The 17,823-nt window shown below is 39.9% G+C and overlaps 1 protein-coding gene across 4 annotated transcripts in view; it reads right to left on the bottom strand.

The window, feature by feature from the left end:
- enah (ENAH actin regulator) overlaps positions 1–17,823 on the bottom strand; it is a 311,956-nt gene that overhangs the window by 173,014 nt on the left and 121,119 nt on the right. For all 4 annotated transcript variants that reach the window (XM_073056228.1, XM_073056227.1, XM_073056229.1 and 1 more), the window contains exon 2: positions 12,766–12,931. In XM_073056228.1, coding sequence (XP_072912329.1) covers positions 12,766–12,931 — 166 coding nt within the window. The remainder of the gene's footprint in view (positions 1–12,765; positions 12,932–17,823) is intronic.

Raw genomic sequence — 17,823 nt, 5'->3', positions numbered from 1 at the left:
CATAAAGCCTAGATGACAAATGGGATTTGGCCAGAACTTGTACAAACCTCTGATTTTTGGATTCCATTGTTAAGGTGGCATTGGCGAGACATGTCAATATTAATAAAACTAATTATTCTATTAAATGTTTTTTTCTGGACTACAATCTACAACCTGCAATTTCTCTTTGAGAATTGTACTTTTGAACCGTCTGTACAAACAGGTGTTTTTATGGGATCTGGAAGGATTCAGTGAACTGGACTCTTGAGAATGCAGGTGCAGGCAAGACTGCTGCTGGGGCAGACTTGGGGCTGAAGCAAAACTGCAGGTTGGGTTTAAACTGTGGGCTGGACTGAAGCAGCAGGGCCTAGGCCCAAGGACAAAGTGGCGATCAGCTCACTACTCCCTCAGCACTGAACTGACTCCAGCTGCAGTGCTTCTGTGTTTGTGGCTGCCTGCAAGATGATAATAAATGTACTTTGCACTTCAATAGTAGCAATCACTGTGTGCGCATTATATTTTGAGCATTTTTTGTTTTGGGTTTGGATTTGCAGGAGATAAATAAAGGAAATATTTGAAATTATAATAAAAGATAATCTGGATGAGGCTAGATTTGTTTTGGTGAACAAGATCACACAATTGGCTGGATGGATATAGTTAATATACAGTGCCTATAAAAACTATTCATCCCTCTGGGAAGTTTTCATGTTTTACTGTTTTACAACATTGAATTACAGCGGATTTAATTTGGCTTATTTGACACTGATCAACAGAAAAATACTTTTTTGTGCAAAGTGAAAACATATCTCCAAAAAGTGATCTAAATTAATTACAAATATAAAACACAAAATAATTGATTTTCACCCCCTTGAAAATGACACACTAAATCATCACTGGTGCCATCAATTGGTTTCAGAAGTCACATAATTAATTAAATGGAGATCGCCTGTGTGTGCAGTCAAAGTATTTCAATTGATTGCAGTAAAAATAAACTTGTGTCTAGAAGGCAAAACTGCTGGTGAGTCAGTATCCTGGCAAAAACTACACCATGAAAACAAAAGAACAGTCCAAACAACTCTGAAAAAGTTATTGAAAAACTCAAGCCAGGAGATGGATACAAGAACATTTCCAAGTCACTGAATATCCTTTGGAGTACAGTTAAGACAATCATCAAGAAATGGAAAGAATATGGCACAGCTGTAAATCATGCAAGAAGGGGAGTAGTGAGAGTGACAACCCTGGAGGAGTTCAAGATTCAGTGACTCAGAAGGGAGAGACTGCGCATACAACAATTGTTGCCTGGGTGCTTCACTCGTTGCAGCTTTAGAGTGTTAGAGAGAAATGTTAGAGAGTGTTAGAGAGAAATGAAAGCCAGTGTTGAAAAAAACACACATTAAATCTCGACTAGAGTTTGCCAGAAGGGATGAGGGAGACTCTGAAGTCAGCTGGAATGTTCTATGGTCTGATGAAACCAGAGTTGAGCTTTTTACCCATTAGACTAAATCCTATGTTTGGCGCAAGTCAAACACTGCACATCATCAAAAACATGCCATCCCTTCTGTGAAGTATGATGGTGGCTGCATCATGCTGGGGGGATACTTCACTGAAGCAGGTCCTGGAAGGCTTGAGAAGGTAGAGGGTAAAATGAAAATAGCAAAATACAGGGAAATCCTGATGCAGTCTGCAAGAGAACTGCGACTTGGGAGAAGATTTGTTTTGCAGCAAGACAATGACCCCAGGCATAAAGCCAAAGCTACAAAGGAATGGCTTAAAAACAAAGTTAAAATAATGTCCTGGAGTGACCAAGTCAGAGTCCAGACCTCAATCCAACTGAGAATTTCCGGAAAAGGGCTGTTCACTCACAATCCCCAAGCAATCTGACAGAGCTTGAGCAGTTTCATAAAGAACGCCAAAAAATTGCCCTGCCCAGATGTTTAAAGTTGATACAGACCTATCCACACAGACCCAAGGCTGTAACTGCTGACAAAGATGCATCTACTAAATACTGTCTTGAAGGGGGTGAATACTTATGCAGCCAATTATTTTGTGTTTTATATTTGTAATTAAATTCGATCACTTTGTAGAGATCTGTTTTCAATTTGACGTGAAAGAATCTATCGATCAGTGTCAAAAACAGCCAAATTAAATCCACTGTGGTTCAATGTTGTAAAACAATAAAATATGAAAACTTCCAAGGTGAGTGAATACTTTTTATAAGCACTGTAACTACCAGAGTCATTGCATAACTCGGAGCATTCCTTACATAAGTATGTGCCAGTTGTGTACTACAGGTAGTCCCCGAGTTATGAACGTCCGACTTGCAGACAACTCGTACTTACAAACCGAAGAAGGAGAACGCCATCCACCATTTTAAGTTGTTGCCGTTGACATTGTGTTGAGTGTGTAACTTTGTATTTGGCTAAAATTTTTCTTAGCAAGATTCACCCTGGCCCCGCTTCCCCCCCCCCCTCACTTTTCTGGTCAGCTGGTGGCGTAGTGAGATCAGCACTGGGCTCAAGAACAGAGGTTCCCAAGTTCGATCCAGTGACAGACCGCTTCAGAACACACTCTCCATCCGGGCCGGGTTGATGTCGAGCTCGCAACTTGACCTTGTAAAAAAAACACTGCCACCTCTAGTTTAAATTCCCATGCGGAATATCGTGCAGGATCAAATACTCAAACCCAGCACAGCCCCCACTTGTCCCATTTAACCTGTCTCAGTGCGGTGGACATTAGGACCTGGGGAATTCAGTGCGGTGGGCCTTAGGACCCAGCGGAGCTCGGGACCCACCACCCGCAATGTTTCTGTTCTGTTGACAGGAAGCGATTATGATTGAAAATAAAGTGGAAATAATAAAACGTTTGGAAAGAGGTGAAACGGCATCGGTCATTGGAAAAATGTTCGGCTACAGTCGGTCAACGATCCGAACAATTTTAAAGGATAATGGATAAAGTGAGAATAATGGAGTACGTGAAAGGCCCTGCCCCGATGAAAGCTACAATATTACTAAGCAACGCAATGGTTTAATTATTGGAATACATATGTTTCCTAAGTGTTTTACATGCATAGAAAGGTAAAATATATACTATATACCAAGACAAACGTTTGACTAACTGATGCTAAATAATACCTGATGTACTTGTTCCCAATTACGTACAAATCCGACTTAAAGATGGACTCAGGAACGGAACTCATTCATAACCTGGGGACTGCCTGTACAGTCGGCTCTCCTTATCCGCGAGGGATTGGTTCCGGGACCCCTCATGGATACCAAAAAATGCGGATGCTCAAGTCCCTTTTCAACTTGGCTCATTGCGGTGGACCTTAGGACCCAGCGGAACCCCAGACCTTATTTAACCTGTCACAGTGCGGTGGACATCAGGACCCAGCGGCCGAGCTCTGAATCCACAGTGTTTCTGTTCATGAAAATAATCACGATCATGATTGAAAATAAAGTGGAAATAATAAAGTGATCGGAAAGAGGTGAAATGCTATCGGTCATTGGAAAAGCGTTAGGCTACATCGGTCAACAATCCGAACAATTTTAAAGGATAAAGTGAGAAAGGCCTTGCCCCGATGAAAGCTACAATTATTGGGTTTTGATCCTCCACATTAACCAGGCATGGAAGGAGGGCACGCTTGGAAGTGGTCTGTCACCGGATCAAACTTGGGAACTTCCCAAGCCCGGCATTGAAATATACGTTCTTAAGTGTTTTATATGCATAGAAAGGTAAAATATATACTATGTACTAAGACAAACGTTTGACTTACTGACGCTAAATAATACCAGATGTACCTGTTCCAACTTATATTGTAAGAGAACTTCCGATTTTTTTCGATCCCAATCCACGGTAACCTATGCACATCCTCCCATATACTTTAAATCATCTCCAGATTACTTATAATACCTAACACAATGTAAATGCTATATTAACTAGTTGTTACAAACACGAGGAAATCTGCAGATGCTGGAAACTCAAACAACAACAACACACACACAAAATGCTGGTGGAATTTTTATATTATATTTAAGGAGACCCTGACGAAGGGTCTCGGCCCGAAACGTTGCCAGCGCTTCTCCCTATAGATGCTGCCTGGCCTGCTGTGTTCCACCAGCATTTTGTGTGTGTTGTTGCTTAAACTAGTTGTTATACTGCATTGTTTAGGGAATAATGGCAAATAAAAAGGTCTATACATGCTAGAACAACAAGTGCTGGAAGAGCACTTCCTGGTTTTCTTGATTCATGGTTGGTTGAATTCATGCATGTGGAACTCGCGGATAAGGAGGGCCAACTTTATATGATTTTCATTGTGCAAAGTTCAAAGCAAATTTATTATCAAAGTATATATACCATATACAACCTAGAGATTGATCTTCCTGCAGGCACCTACAGGAAAACAAAAGAATCCACAAAAAACCACACATAAAAAAGACCAACATCTAATGTGCAAGAGGACAATTCCTGCAAATAACAAAAATATAAACAAATAACACATAGAATATTGAGCTCCAAAAGCGAGTCCACAGCTTTGGGGTTAGTTCAACACCTCGGCAAATGAAGCCACTCCAAGAGCTTGACGGCTGCAGGGCAACAACTGCTCCTGAACATGGCAGCATGGGACACAAGACTCCTGCACACCCTCACCTGATGATAGTGAGAAAAGACAATGACAGGTCAGATGCAGGCAGATGGGACGGGCTCAGGTGGGGTTGGGGGAATCTTGGCTAGAACGGAGTAGTAGGGCTGAAATTTCAGGCCTTGAAATTTGCCAACATAATAGTACCTCCCTTTTACAACCACCACAGCAATAATCATCAAGAGCATCATTCAGGGAAAACAATCAACTCCAAGCTTGTGCAAAAGTCTTGAGCACATAGATTGCATTTCTCAAGACCACTTGGGAATATCCTGGCCTTGGTGATTCAACTACCAAGAGCACAGAGACCAAAGCAATCCAGTATCACTTCTCAGGGAATTATATCGCTTGCAGCCTATATTCCTAAATTTGAACTGAAGGTTTGAAGAATGAAACTGAAATAAACATGGACACAATGTTCTTAAGATGATAAATTTACAGAATACTCTTCGAAGATTAAAGTGACAATTTCTATTCTTGATAAAAGGTATCAGGTACTTTTTCTTTGAAAAATAGTGGCATAAGAAGCATGCTGAAAGGGTCAAAAAGCTTTGTACTCTTGGGTTGAGGTCATCCTGGACTTGAAGGGAAATGTTTGACAGAAGTTTCTTGAATTGGCAAAAGATTTTCCTTGCATTGTCAGAGCTGAAGGAGCATGTACAGAAACAGGTCTCTCAAAGATTGGATAACCCCATAAAGGTACAGTAGGCTTTCCTTGTACCAAATATACAGCTCAAATAAAATCTGCACCATTATCAGGTCCTTCAGGCTCCACTCAATTCTTAGCTAAGCCATTAGGTGGAGCTACACAACACAATATGGCTAAACAAACAAATAAAATTAATGGCAAACCTTAAAAAGATGTTAAAAACAACTGTTACTAACCTTTTTAAAACTCACCTCAGCCAATCAGTACCATATAGGAGTTAAGAATATTGTATTATGGCTGGTGCCCAAAAGTCATGGTAAAAACAAAATCCCATGCACTAAGGATTTGTGCTACAACAGCAAAGTGTAATTTACAGTTACTAGTCTCAGCAGAACGTTATGACACCTGTCCAACACAACAGATTGTATGCTGCAAAAAGTGCATGCTCAGCTCAGGTGCCCAAGTTGGCCTTTCACTCGCTACTCTTCACAGTACAGATAGGGATTGCACAAGTTACCAGCATTTTAAAAATAAATAAATGGAATGCCAGTGCACTTTAAGCTTGGCCTTACACAGTTTGGAGAGATACAAATCAAGATGAAACAACAGCCACTTGAAATGACTTTCTATCTTGGTGCAAACACTTCCATACCCAGACAAGCTGTGATAAACCTGGAACAGTTTGGCTATGATGGGGTGGGGGTGGGGGTGTGGTGCTAAGTACGCTGACATCCTTTGGCACAAATTAGAGAATGCCAGTTACAGAGCTATGCAATGTCATGCAGAACTGATGTGCTTCATCTATGACAGCAAAAATACAAATTAGTAGGAGACACTCAGCCTTTTGTGATCATGGGTCATCTGATTGTAAGTTCAGCTCCATAGTCCCATCTACTTTTCATCACCTGGCTTATTTATCTACTTAATATTCAATGGCTTCATAGACCTTTGAGGAAGAATTGCAAAGAAATAAAAGCAGATAGAAAATATTTCAACACACACAAAATGCTGGAGGAACTCAGCAGGTTAGGCAGCATCTATGGAGAGAAAGGAACAGTCAATCTTTCATGCTGAGACCCTTCATCAGAACTAGAAAGAAAAAGCAGAAGCCAAAACGAAAGGGTAGTGAGAGGGAAGGGAGTATAAAGTCGCAAGTGAGAGGGTGAGAGGTGAATCCAAGTGACAAAGAACAGGGAAGCGATCACAAATACTCGGAAAAAAAATTTTGATTTTGATGCCATTAGGATATGTGGGTGAGGGCTACAGTGATAGCAGTGGGGGGAAACCCTTTTTCTGGAGGGGAAAAAAAAGGACATCTTGGCTGTCCTGGAATGGAAAGAACATATGTGGTGGAGACAGAGAAACTGAGAAAAGGAAATAACATTCATTCAAGTGACAGGGAGGGAAGGAGTAGTCAAAGTAACAGAGGGAGCTGGTGGGTCTGTGAAATATATCAATAATCTGTCTCCAGATATGAAATATTTCATTTCAGTTCGGTATTAAATAGGTGGCCCTTGCTTTCAACTGTGACCCCAAGTTGAAGGTCTTCTGATTGGAGGCAACATCCTCTCCACGTGCATCCTGTCAAGGCCCTCAGTATTTTATATGACAGAACTTGTTAAAGCATCAGAAATGCCTGAAAAAGTAAAGGAGCTCCATTCTCAATGCCCAGGTAACACTATGTAGACACTAACTATCATCTCTGGCCACAAATGGTATTTCCCCTGACTGACTGCCAGTACTAAGTCATCACTTTTAAACATTGTAACCCCAATGTAATTCTATGAAGAGATGATCCAAGCGATTTCAGAAAAGTCCTAATAAAGGGTCTCAGCCCAAAACGTCAGCTTTTTATTCCTTTCCATAGATACTGCCTGACCTGCAGAGTTCCACCAGCATTTTATGCAGAAAAGCAATGTTCTTCTAAGCTAAGATTTTGTGAAACTTGCAAATAGTAGTACTCCCATTCACTCACTGTCCTTGTCCTAGGTGATAGTGATCATGGGCAAACCAACAACAGCTACATTCAATACGTCTGTTTGACGAGACAGTGGCAGGCCGTGCACCAATCATTACCTGCACTTCTTTAAATAGTACTAAATTCTTCTATAGTGCTGGATACTTCTGGGAGGAGTAGACAGTCATGCTCATGACATGCTCTGAGCATGATGGGAAGATTTTCATGAGTGTTGAAGGCACTAGCCTTCAAAGTACCCAGCACATCTTTAGGGAGCGGTGTCTCAGAAAGGCAGTGTTCATTATTAAGGACCTCCAGCACCCAGGGCATGCCCTTTTCCCTCTGTTACCATCAGGTAGGAGATACAGAAGACTAAAGGCACACACTCAGCAATTCAGGAACAGCTTCTTCCCCTCTGCCATCCCATTCCTAAATGGACATTGAAGCTTTGGACACTACCTCACTTTTTTCTTTAACAAAAATAGTATTTCTTTTTTTGCACATTTTTAAAAAATCTATTCAATATACATAATTGATTTACTTGTTTATTTATTATGCTCATTTTTTTTTCTCCTCTCTGCTATTGCATTGAACTGCTGCTGCTAAGTTAACAAATTTCACATCACATGCTGGTGATAATAAACCTGATTCTGATTCTGAGTTACGTGGAACAGAACATCAAACTTGTGCTGCACATACAGCACAGTTAACCACAGATTCTGGTCAATGGTGACAAGAAACTTGAGATAGGAGAATCATGGTTATGCTATTAAATATCAAGGGAAGGCAATGTAATTCTCCCATACTGAATATGCTCACTGTCTGGCTTTACTTTGTACGTTAACTGCCACCATGGTCCTGGCTTGAAAACTGTCCAGGTTTCATTCTCTGAGCTGCAATACCTTTCAGTTTGAAATAAATTGAATAATACCTAATTTAATAAAATAAATATTTAATAAGTTAATAAAATAAAATTTCTAATTTAACAAAATAAAAATAATAAAATTTACCTAAGCAAAATCTCTACTCTTAGTTTACAATGGAAGGAAAGTCACTGGTCACACAGATGAAAGAATTGTTGGATGCAGTACTCTCTTGCAAGAAATTAAATTTCATTCACATAAATCTTACATCCAACAAGTGGTGTTTGCAGAACTACAGTTTAGCTAATAACAAAGGATGCTGGAAAACTTAGCAGTCCAATCTGTAGAGAACAAAACTGAGTTAACATTATGCTATTCCTCCTCATAGATGCTGTCTGACCCGCTGAGCTCCTCCAATATTTTGTGTGCTGTTCTGTATTTCCAACATTTCAGAACATGAAAGATTATATTTTGTTTCACTTCTCATGCTTGCTGCTAAACCCAAGTAGTTATTGCATTTTCAAGTGTTTTTCTTTATTTTACCAAAGCTCCTTTGCCACATAGTCAAATGCTGTCCTATTGTTAAAGTAAACACCTAATCATCTTCTCACCTCTCAAATTTTGAATATTAAGAGCAAGGCTAAATCCAGCCTCAGGTAAGCCTGTAGAACCCAAATGAACATCAAAGTGCAGGTTACATGAGGATGATGGTGCACTGTTTGATTCTCATGCCAAAGTCTACATTAAGGCTAATTCTATGGCAATCTATATCTCTTCCCAGCCTGATAATAGTAAGGGGAGGAATATGGCAAGTCTATGAGGTTACAGTTTTTTCTCCCCTCTAAGCATTCTGCTTTCCACATACTTTCCAATGGTGTGTAGGTTGGTAGGTTACTGACCATCACAATTTGTCGCTGCAAAAGAAACCAGTGGAATCTGGAGAAAGTTGAAGGGAATGTTTAGAGAATAAAATGGGATTAGTATAACTGCATGCATAATGGCTGTCATGGACTCAGTGGGCTGAAGGGCATGAGCACGGATTTTGTGATTCAAGGCAAGGAAGAAGTGGCTGCTGGTGACATCAAGGCAGCATTTGGTTCATTGGGCTACATCACCATTGCTTGCAAATACCACAAAGGAAGTTAATATCACCACTGGAAATCAATCATTCTAGAGCTATGCTACTGTTGTTTTAGATAAATCAGAATCAGATTTATTACCACCAGCATTTGATGTGAAATTTGTTAAATTAGCAGGAGCAGTACAATGCAATACAAAATATAGAAGAAAAAACCAAAAATAATAATTACAGTATACATATATTGAATAGATTAAAAATTGTGCAAAAAAACAGAAATACTATATATTAAAAAATTGAGGTAGTGGCCAAGGGTTCAAAATCCATTTAGGAATGGGATGGCAGAGGGGAAGAAGCTGTTCCTGAATTGCTGAGTGTGCGCCTTCAGGTGACAGTGAGAAAAGGACATTCCCTGGGTGCTGGAGATGCTTAATAATGGACACTGCCTTTCTGAGACACCCACTCCTTGAAGATGTCCTGGGTACTTTGTTGGCTAGTACCCAAGATGCAGCTGATTAAATTTATAAACCTCTGCAGCTTCTTTCGGTCCTGTGCAGTCGCCCCCACCCCCCCATTATCAGACACTGATGCGGCCTGTGAGAATGCTCCCCACGGTACAAGTTTTTGAGTGTATTTGCTGATATACCAAATCTCTTCAAAGTCCTAATAAAGTATGTCTTGCCTTCTTTATAACTGTATTGACATCTGTACCGAGATCTCGACACCCAGGAACTTGAAACTGCTCATTCTCTCCACTTCTGATTCCTCTGAGGATTGGTATGTGAAAAGCCTTTAACTATCATACCAATGATATTCCCATCTTTACACAATACAAAATGAAATATTTGCTGATAATTGCAGTGTGGAGGGATTGATGGGGAGATGGAGTTAGTGGCTGGGAGGTAATTAGTGGATCAAAGGGCTGTAGTTTATGGAACCTAATAAAGTCAAAGGATGAGCAGAATGATATTAAGGGAAAGATGCTAAGTAGGCAGGAACAATGAGAGGAGGGATAGAGGACCTAATAGGATGAACGTGTGGATGAAAGGCAGATGGAACCAGGTAGGGGAGAGGAAATACAGCAAATAACGAAGGGACTGAGAAGTTTTAAAAAGCACTGTGTGCAAGAGGATCTGAATGAATCAGGAAGAGAAACAGATAGAAATGCAGATCACCTGAAATTTAAAAATTTAACTTTAATGCCATTAGACTGTAGGCTACCCAAGTGTTATTCATCTAGTTTGTACTAGGCCTTACTGAGAATCAGAGGTAGTGGATAACAGGTTGGTGTCGAAATGGGAAGGGGACTGTAACAGTTTGAAACCAGAGTTCAAGATAGTCAGTGCAAACAAAGTACAGGTGCTTGGCAAAGCAGTCCCCCAGCCTACACTTGGCTCACCAATGATGAAAAAGCCATTTTGGAAGTATCAAATTCAACAGACATGGTTGGCTCCTCTTTATAGGAAAAGAAATAGGCCACAAACAAGAGAAAATCTGCAGATGCTGGAAATCAAATAAATACACACAAAATACTAGAGGAACTCAGCAGGACAGATAAGGGGTTTTGGCCCAAAACATCAATTGTTTATTCTTTTCCATAGATGCTGCCTGGCCTGACAAGTTCCCCCAATATTTTGTGTGTATTACAAAGGGTTAGGCTATTTGGCTCATTGGTAATTCAATCATGGTCGATTTATTTTCCCTTTCAACCTCATTCTCCTGTCTTTTTCCCATAACCTTTAACGTCCTAACTATATAAGAACTTATCAATTTGACCAGGTATATTTGAACAGGTACAGGTGTACATTTCCTACATTTGCAGGGGAAAGTCTCTGGGGGCAGGGAGAAATGCAAAGGAATGCACACATGAAGGAATCAGGTTGTTAAAAGCAGGGTTAGGAAAGGAAAGATGTGATGGGTTCACATTGCAAACAGTGGTGAGATCACACCTCCTTTTCATTGGCAAATTGGAGCATTCTTTGTTCAAATTTAATGTCACCATTCCTCAACGTCGATTGACTGTATTTGTACTGCCTTCTGCACCTTTGCAAACTTGTCAATTTTACTAACTGCTTTTCTTGCTTCCACTCTGTCCTCAAATTCACATGGAATATTTCAGACACCCTTCTCCTCTTAACTGATTCTCTGTAACTCCATCTCAGGGAAAAAAACTATCCACAGACATTTACTGCAAACACACCAAATTCCACAGCCATTTAGATAACACCTCCTCCAAGGGAGTCTTTTGTAAGGACACCATGCTTTCTCTCAACACACAAAATACAAGAGGAACTCAGCAGGTCAGGCAGCATCTGACCAGAAATTAACTGGATGAATGGGCTGCTACATCTAAAATTGACTTGATCGCAGAAGACAGAGGGGTAGTTTTAGAGCGGTGTTGTTATAACTGGAAGTCAGAGACCAGTGGTGTTTAACAAGGACCAGTGCTAGGAACGCTTTTGTTTGAAATAATTTGGATGAAAGTGTTAATTATCTAAAAGCTCTAAATTTGCAGTGGATATGAAAATTGGTGGAGCTGTAGAGAAAGAGGAAGGTTGTCAAAGAATGTAGCAGGATATAGATCAGTTGTAAATTTGGATGGAGAAATGGCAGATGGAGTTTGTGCATGCAAGTGCTAGGTGATGCATTTAGAAAGGTCAAATTTCAAGAAGGCAGTATACAGTAGATGGCAGGATGCTTGAGTATAATGCACAGTCAGAACTTGGAAGCAAATCCATAGCTCTAGGAAAGTGACAACACAGATGGAACAGCACAGGGGCTGGTAGAGAAGCCATACAGCATGCTTGTATTCATCAGTCAGGGCACTGAGTATAAAAGTTGCATGGCTGAGCCATATTTGAAGTATTGTATGCAGTTCTGGTTTCTGTACTATTAGAAAGATTGAGGTTTGAAGACGATACACAAGAGGTGCACCAAGATGTCACCTGAATTGGAGTGAATACATTAGGAGGGGTTAGACCAACTTAGGTTGTATTCTTGCAAAATTCAAAACCCTCCTGAGGCAACCATAGACAGAGTAACCAGGGTGTCTTCCTCCCCCCCCACAAGAGTCTAATATTAAAGAGCAGATCTTTAAGGTGGCGGTAGAATTTTAAAAGGGGATAGATGGATCGATCGATAGGTGGATGTGCATGTATGCGCGTGTACGTATGTGTATACACACACATACACACAATGGCAGGTGTTTGGAATGTCTGGTCAGGGGTGTAGAAGCAGATATAGTGGCAATGTTTAAAAGATATTTAGATAGATATAAACAGGCCAGACACAGAGGAATATGGACCATGTGCAGATAGCTGGGATTGGTTTAGATTGGCACCATGGTCAGCACAGGAATGATGAGCTCTAGAATCCATTCCTGTGCTCCACAGTTCTATCTACTTAATTGTGTTATTAAAAACAAACCACTTGAAAAATTCCAAAACAAAGAATAACATGAAGATCCCTATAAAACATGAGAATTGCAAATCTAAGCTGAAAGAAATTAGGAAAAGATAGAAAATTACACTACAATAAATATGCATAAAATGTCTGAATTGAGATTAGTATGATATCAAACCAAGCTCAAGTAATGCCTACCTGATGGTCCTGAATTTTCCTCCCCACCACTCGGAATGTGTTGTTGCCTGTGTGGTGGTAAATATGTACTCTACTGAATCCAGTTGCTCCTCCAGCTGGTACCCACTTCTTGTTGCCATCATCATACACCATGACAGCAGCCCGCGCCTGGCATATACTTTGCTCACTGCAGATACAATAGAACAAACAATTAGTTAATAAGAAAACTATTTACCAAAAATATTTTAAATATTTCTGTTTGACAAAATATAATCAAACATGTCAATAATATCTAAATTTATGTGCACAGATTTATTATAATCAAACCACAGAGACTGAACTGTAAATAATCTTGGAAAGAATATTTTGGGTGTAGTACATCTTTCTTCAGATTGAACAGGACTCGTGCGTAGTACAACTGAGATTGTTTGGAATTTGACAAAATTTGTTGTCAAGTGGTTTTGGCTTATTAAACACAAGAGAAAGTAAAATAGCAGGAGCCTGGCAATGGTAAACCCTAGCTTCAGAGGAGAGAAGGAAGTGGGGGAACAAATTGAAATGGCTTCAATGAGGAAAAAGCACTGAAGGAGAATGGAGGAATGAGAAATTGATGAAGGGTTTACACTCTACCAATGTTCTTATCTCCACTTGTATTCATCAAAATCAAGTGCTGGGTGCACTAAAACAGATAAAATCATTCTCTCAATTAGCAATCTTGAAACCACCAAACATGAAATAACTTTAGGCTTCAAACACAGTTGCAACCACAAAGAGGAATCAAATGGTTGTAGAAAAAAAAACGGGGATGCAAGCAAGTATTACTACAATGTTTAGAATTCAAACAAAGCCACATTTACAAATTAAGGACGAAACAAGAAAAGTGGCCATGCCAGAAGGAACTTTCATTAAGCAACATTAAATCTATTAGGTGGAACCAAGTCCTTCTCGGGCAAATTCATCTTTGTTCCTGTGTGATTGATTTTTTGAGCTCTTGGGAGGGCCAAGGAAGCCCATGTAGGATCTGCAGATAGGCAAATTAACACAAAAAGAACCGAATAATTTGGGAGGTGGTGTTTTGCCACCAATGCAGGGCTCATGTTCTCTCAATGACTGGAGATGTGATTTTCAGCATCATCCCAAGTAAATTATTTAACTTATTGGACTAATTTTGTAGTCCACAGTAATCTTACAAATCCATGCTTGTCCACCTTCAACTTCCAATGCATTAACAGGCTTTTTCAACAACTCCACTTTCCTGAATCTGAGATGTTTTGGGATGGTACTTTTGACCAGCACAAATTGGCCCCACCCCCCTTATCTCCTTATCTATTCTACTAGTCACATTCTCAAGACCTCCAGTATATAACCAGATACATAACCTGCCTTTCATAAAACCATGTTCTGTTCAATCCTTTTATTCATTCCCAAATAGTTGTCATCACATCCTTCAAAAAAGACTCCCAACACCTCATCCACTGACTGTATAATAAAGTCGGCAGTTTCCATTTTTCCTCACTCAACATTTTTAAAGTGTGAGGGTGGATGGTGGGGTAGGGAGGACGTTTGTTTTGCTCTAGTTAACAGAAATAATTTGAGGATCTACATTACCTGTCTCTCAGGCACTATGCAGATGCAGATCATCCTTGCATAAATTAGTTTGATTTATTTGAAAACGACTCCAAATAACAATTTACATTTTTTTTAAACTAGATATCACTAAAAGCAAGATTGGTTCTGCTGGCTTGGTAGGACTTTAAACTCTGAGGGAACAGTCTCTATTCAGGAAAACTGACACATCAGGATTACTTGACAGACTGTGCATTGTGCAGTTGGTACTTAATCAAACTCAGAAAGTTAGCAAGATCAGCAAGCATAAGAACCGGTTGGCCACAATAAAATTGGCATTGAGACTTTGAACAATTTGTCATTTTCACTTGTTTTGACAAACTTTTAAAGACAATCCATGACAAAAATCTAAATGAAAAATGACAAGATAGTGGTACAAATAAAAGCAGCTGTAAGCAGACCAGCTGGTATTCCAGTACTCCACTAGTCTGCATTTGCTGAGTGACATTCAAGTGCACATAGTGATTGATAGACCAGATGGCTCACTGCAGACTCTGACCACCTCATCAAATCTGATCAACTGAGGAATAATCTTATTGAGATTTATACAGCACACTTGGGTATTACCCACAAAAAAAGGGCTCCAAGAAAATTGATCAGATGCAAAAGTGTAGATAATATTATAAAAATAAACTGGCGGAACAAACAGCAATCCAAGGTGGTGAACAAAACGATCAAGATAATTGTAACGCACTGTAACATTTCACTACTAATGTAATGGTTCCTCTGTTGCAGCAATGTTTGGGTTATGACTAGAGATAGGTTTGGAATGTGCACAATCCAATGAGATTTATGTTGTTCTTTCTTGTGGGTCTGAGAGAAGGGAATTCACAGTCTTTTGTCGGCGAGAGATGAAGAGAGAAGACACGAGTGGAAAGAGTTGGTAGACTGCCAGGCAGAATGGACTTGAAGCGAGAGTCCAGGGGTCAGCAACACTCAGAGGAGGTCGATGGGGAACGAATGGACGAAAACATGAACTCCAATGTGCATATTAGACTGTTTCATTAAAATGGGCCCTTTTTATTTTTATTTTCTTTATTAGCCCTATAGTCAGATTAAGATTTATAAAGTTCAATCATTTAATTGCATATGGTGTACTGTCTGATATTTTGCAGTACGGATTTATAACTAGGCAACACAGCATGCAGCATCCACACAAGCAAGATTTCTCAGCTTGGCTGGGCCAGAGACTGTCTTCCCCGAGACAAATGCATGCTGGCCGAACCTGAGGGTTACATAATTGTAGAGACTAATACAGCATTAAACTCCCACTAATGTAGACCTAAGCAGAATTAACCTGAAGAAAATGAGTACTAAAGCATTTTCTTTCAAGATTGCAAATGCATATCTTTATCCCTTTGCGTGATACAATTTCTCACGTAACCCTCACATCACAAATATCTTCCTCTGCTCAACAAAAATATATTAATTATCACTAAATATAAGCAACTTTACGATACAGGTTCCTCTCCTTTTTCAGTAGTGCATTGAGATTGAACAGAGTTTGGTTCCAAATTTGTAAACCACAGACTCTTCCACAGATGGGACAAGCTGGTTTATGCCGTGTGTGTGTCCAATACATAGGATCAATACTACCCTGAATGTTCCTTATCCATATTGGGCCATGGATTTCCAGAAGACATTCATCACAAAAAAATTTTTTTATTGGCTAGTGTAAATTATCCTTTTGTGTAGGTTACTGGCAGAATCAAAATAAATGGGGAATTGAACATGAGCACCAGGGATACCAGGATATAAGGGAGAATAGGACCAATGGGACTGTTCTGCTGGTCTGACAGAACACAAAAGGGCAAACTGGTTTACACTTAATTTCCGCAAGACGAACAGAGTTATGACCATCCCCTCAGACTTCGGTGAAAGAGTAAAAGGTAGCTCAGCGGTCAACCCCCCACACACAAACAAGTGCTTTTAGCATAATGCCACTCAATTTCCGAGGTCTAGGTAACTTGTTTCTCAAGTAAAATCACCAGAGGTTGAACAGTTTCCTGTGCATGGTCCTGAAAGTCCACTGTACTCTCATGTAGTTTGTTGGATCAAAATGCAGCACTGCTGTGTGAAAGATCAGATTAGAGGGGTGACAAGCAATAACACAGCAATCTTCAATGAGACAGATGCTGTTATATAGATTGTGGCATCACCTCTTGAAGATGTTGTCGATTGTAGGTAGGGTTATGCCAGGGATGGAACTGTCTAAAACTACAGCCTTTGTATCGATTGATCTGTCAAAATCATGGCTTCTGAATCACATCACAAGCAAGTAATCATATTTGAGGTGAATGCTTCAGTCTCTCCAGGTTGAGAATCATCAAAGACTTGAATTAACATTGAAAAAAGATGATCTATAGTGTGCTACTACTCTCTGCATCTCCCAGTTAGCACACAGCGAAGATCACGTCCATTGTGTCACAAGACGGACAGAACACACACTGCAACTCACAAAGCAGCTCTCCAACTACAGGAGGCAGTTGAAAAGGATTCTTTCAATGGGGTTACCAGAGTCAAACTGGTCTCCTTTCTTGAACATAGTTATGAATATGACATCACTAAGGTGTCCTGGTATATTCTGCTTCCAGACGCCTGTTCATTAAACTCTTCCCTACTGGGTTTTTAAAACTTCAGGAGGGATAACATCTGCTTGTGGTTACTTCTTAGTTTATATACTTCTGGTCAAGTTTGAATTGCTACTCTCGGAGATGTTATCGAAATAGTGAGACTTATGGATTGGACTATAGTTCATTCTAACCAGTTCATATTGACCTCTTTTAGTTCTGTGGGTTTTTTTGTGTTCTCACCCATACTTTCTTGTTGCTGATTGGTGGGCTGAGGGTTTGGCGTTTGACGTTCTTGTTACTGTTTCTCCATCTGGGTGATCTGTTAGTTTCTGTGTGAAGGAGGAGTTGGGGGGGGGGGGGGGGGGAAGAAGGTGGAATTTGGGAATCATTTCTTTTTGTGTGGGGGGGAATGATGTCTTTCTTTCAACTACTTCAATGGTTTTCTGTAGTTTATGGCTATCTGGAGAAGACAAATCCCAGAATTGTATTCTGCATAAATACTTTGATAATAAAAATGCACCTTTGAATATGTCTTTTTTTTTTAAAATTTCATCCTTCCCTCAAGTATAAACAGTGGCTGGGAGTTTAAGATTAGCAGTCATCCATTCAAGAGGACCTTTTCTTCTTCCAAATACTTGTGCATCATTGGAATTCGCTGCCCCAGAGTTCTGGAAGCTAAATGTTCAAATGTATTCAGAGAGAAGCTGAGTGTTACATACAGTAAGCATGAGGGTGTAACCCAGGGCCACGGTTAGCCATGTTTTTGATTTTTAAATTATTTCATTTTTCAGGATCTGTTTGACAGTGGTGTGGCCAATATTTATTATAAACCCCCAAATGCCATTGAATGGAATCTTTCTTAGGCCAGATAAAGCAAGGA

The sequence above is a fragment of the Hemitrygon akajei genome, chromosome 9 (genome assembly GCF_048418815.1).
Source record: "Hemitrygon akajei chromosome 9, sHemAka1.3, whole genome shotgun sequence".
In the NCBI taxonomy this organism is placed as follows: Eukaryota; Metazoa; Chordata; class Chondrichthyes; order Myliobatiformes; family Dasyatidae; genus Hemitrygon; species Hemitrygon akajei.
This window is presented reverse-complemented; position numbering and strand designations above follow the sequence as displayed.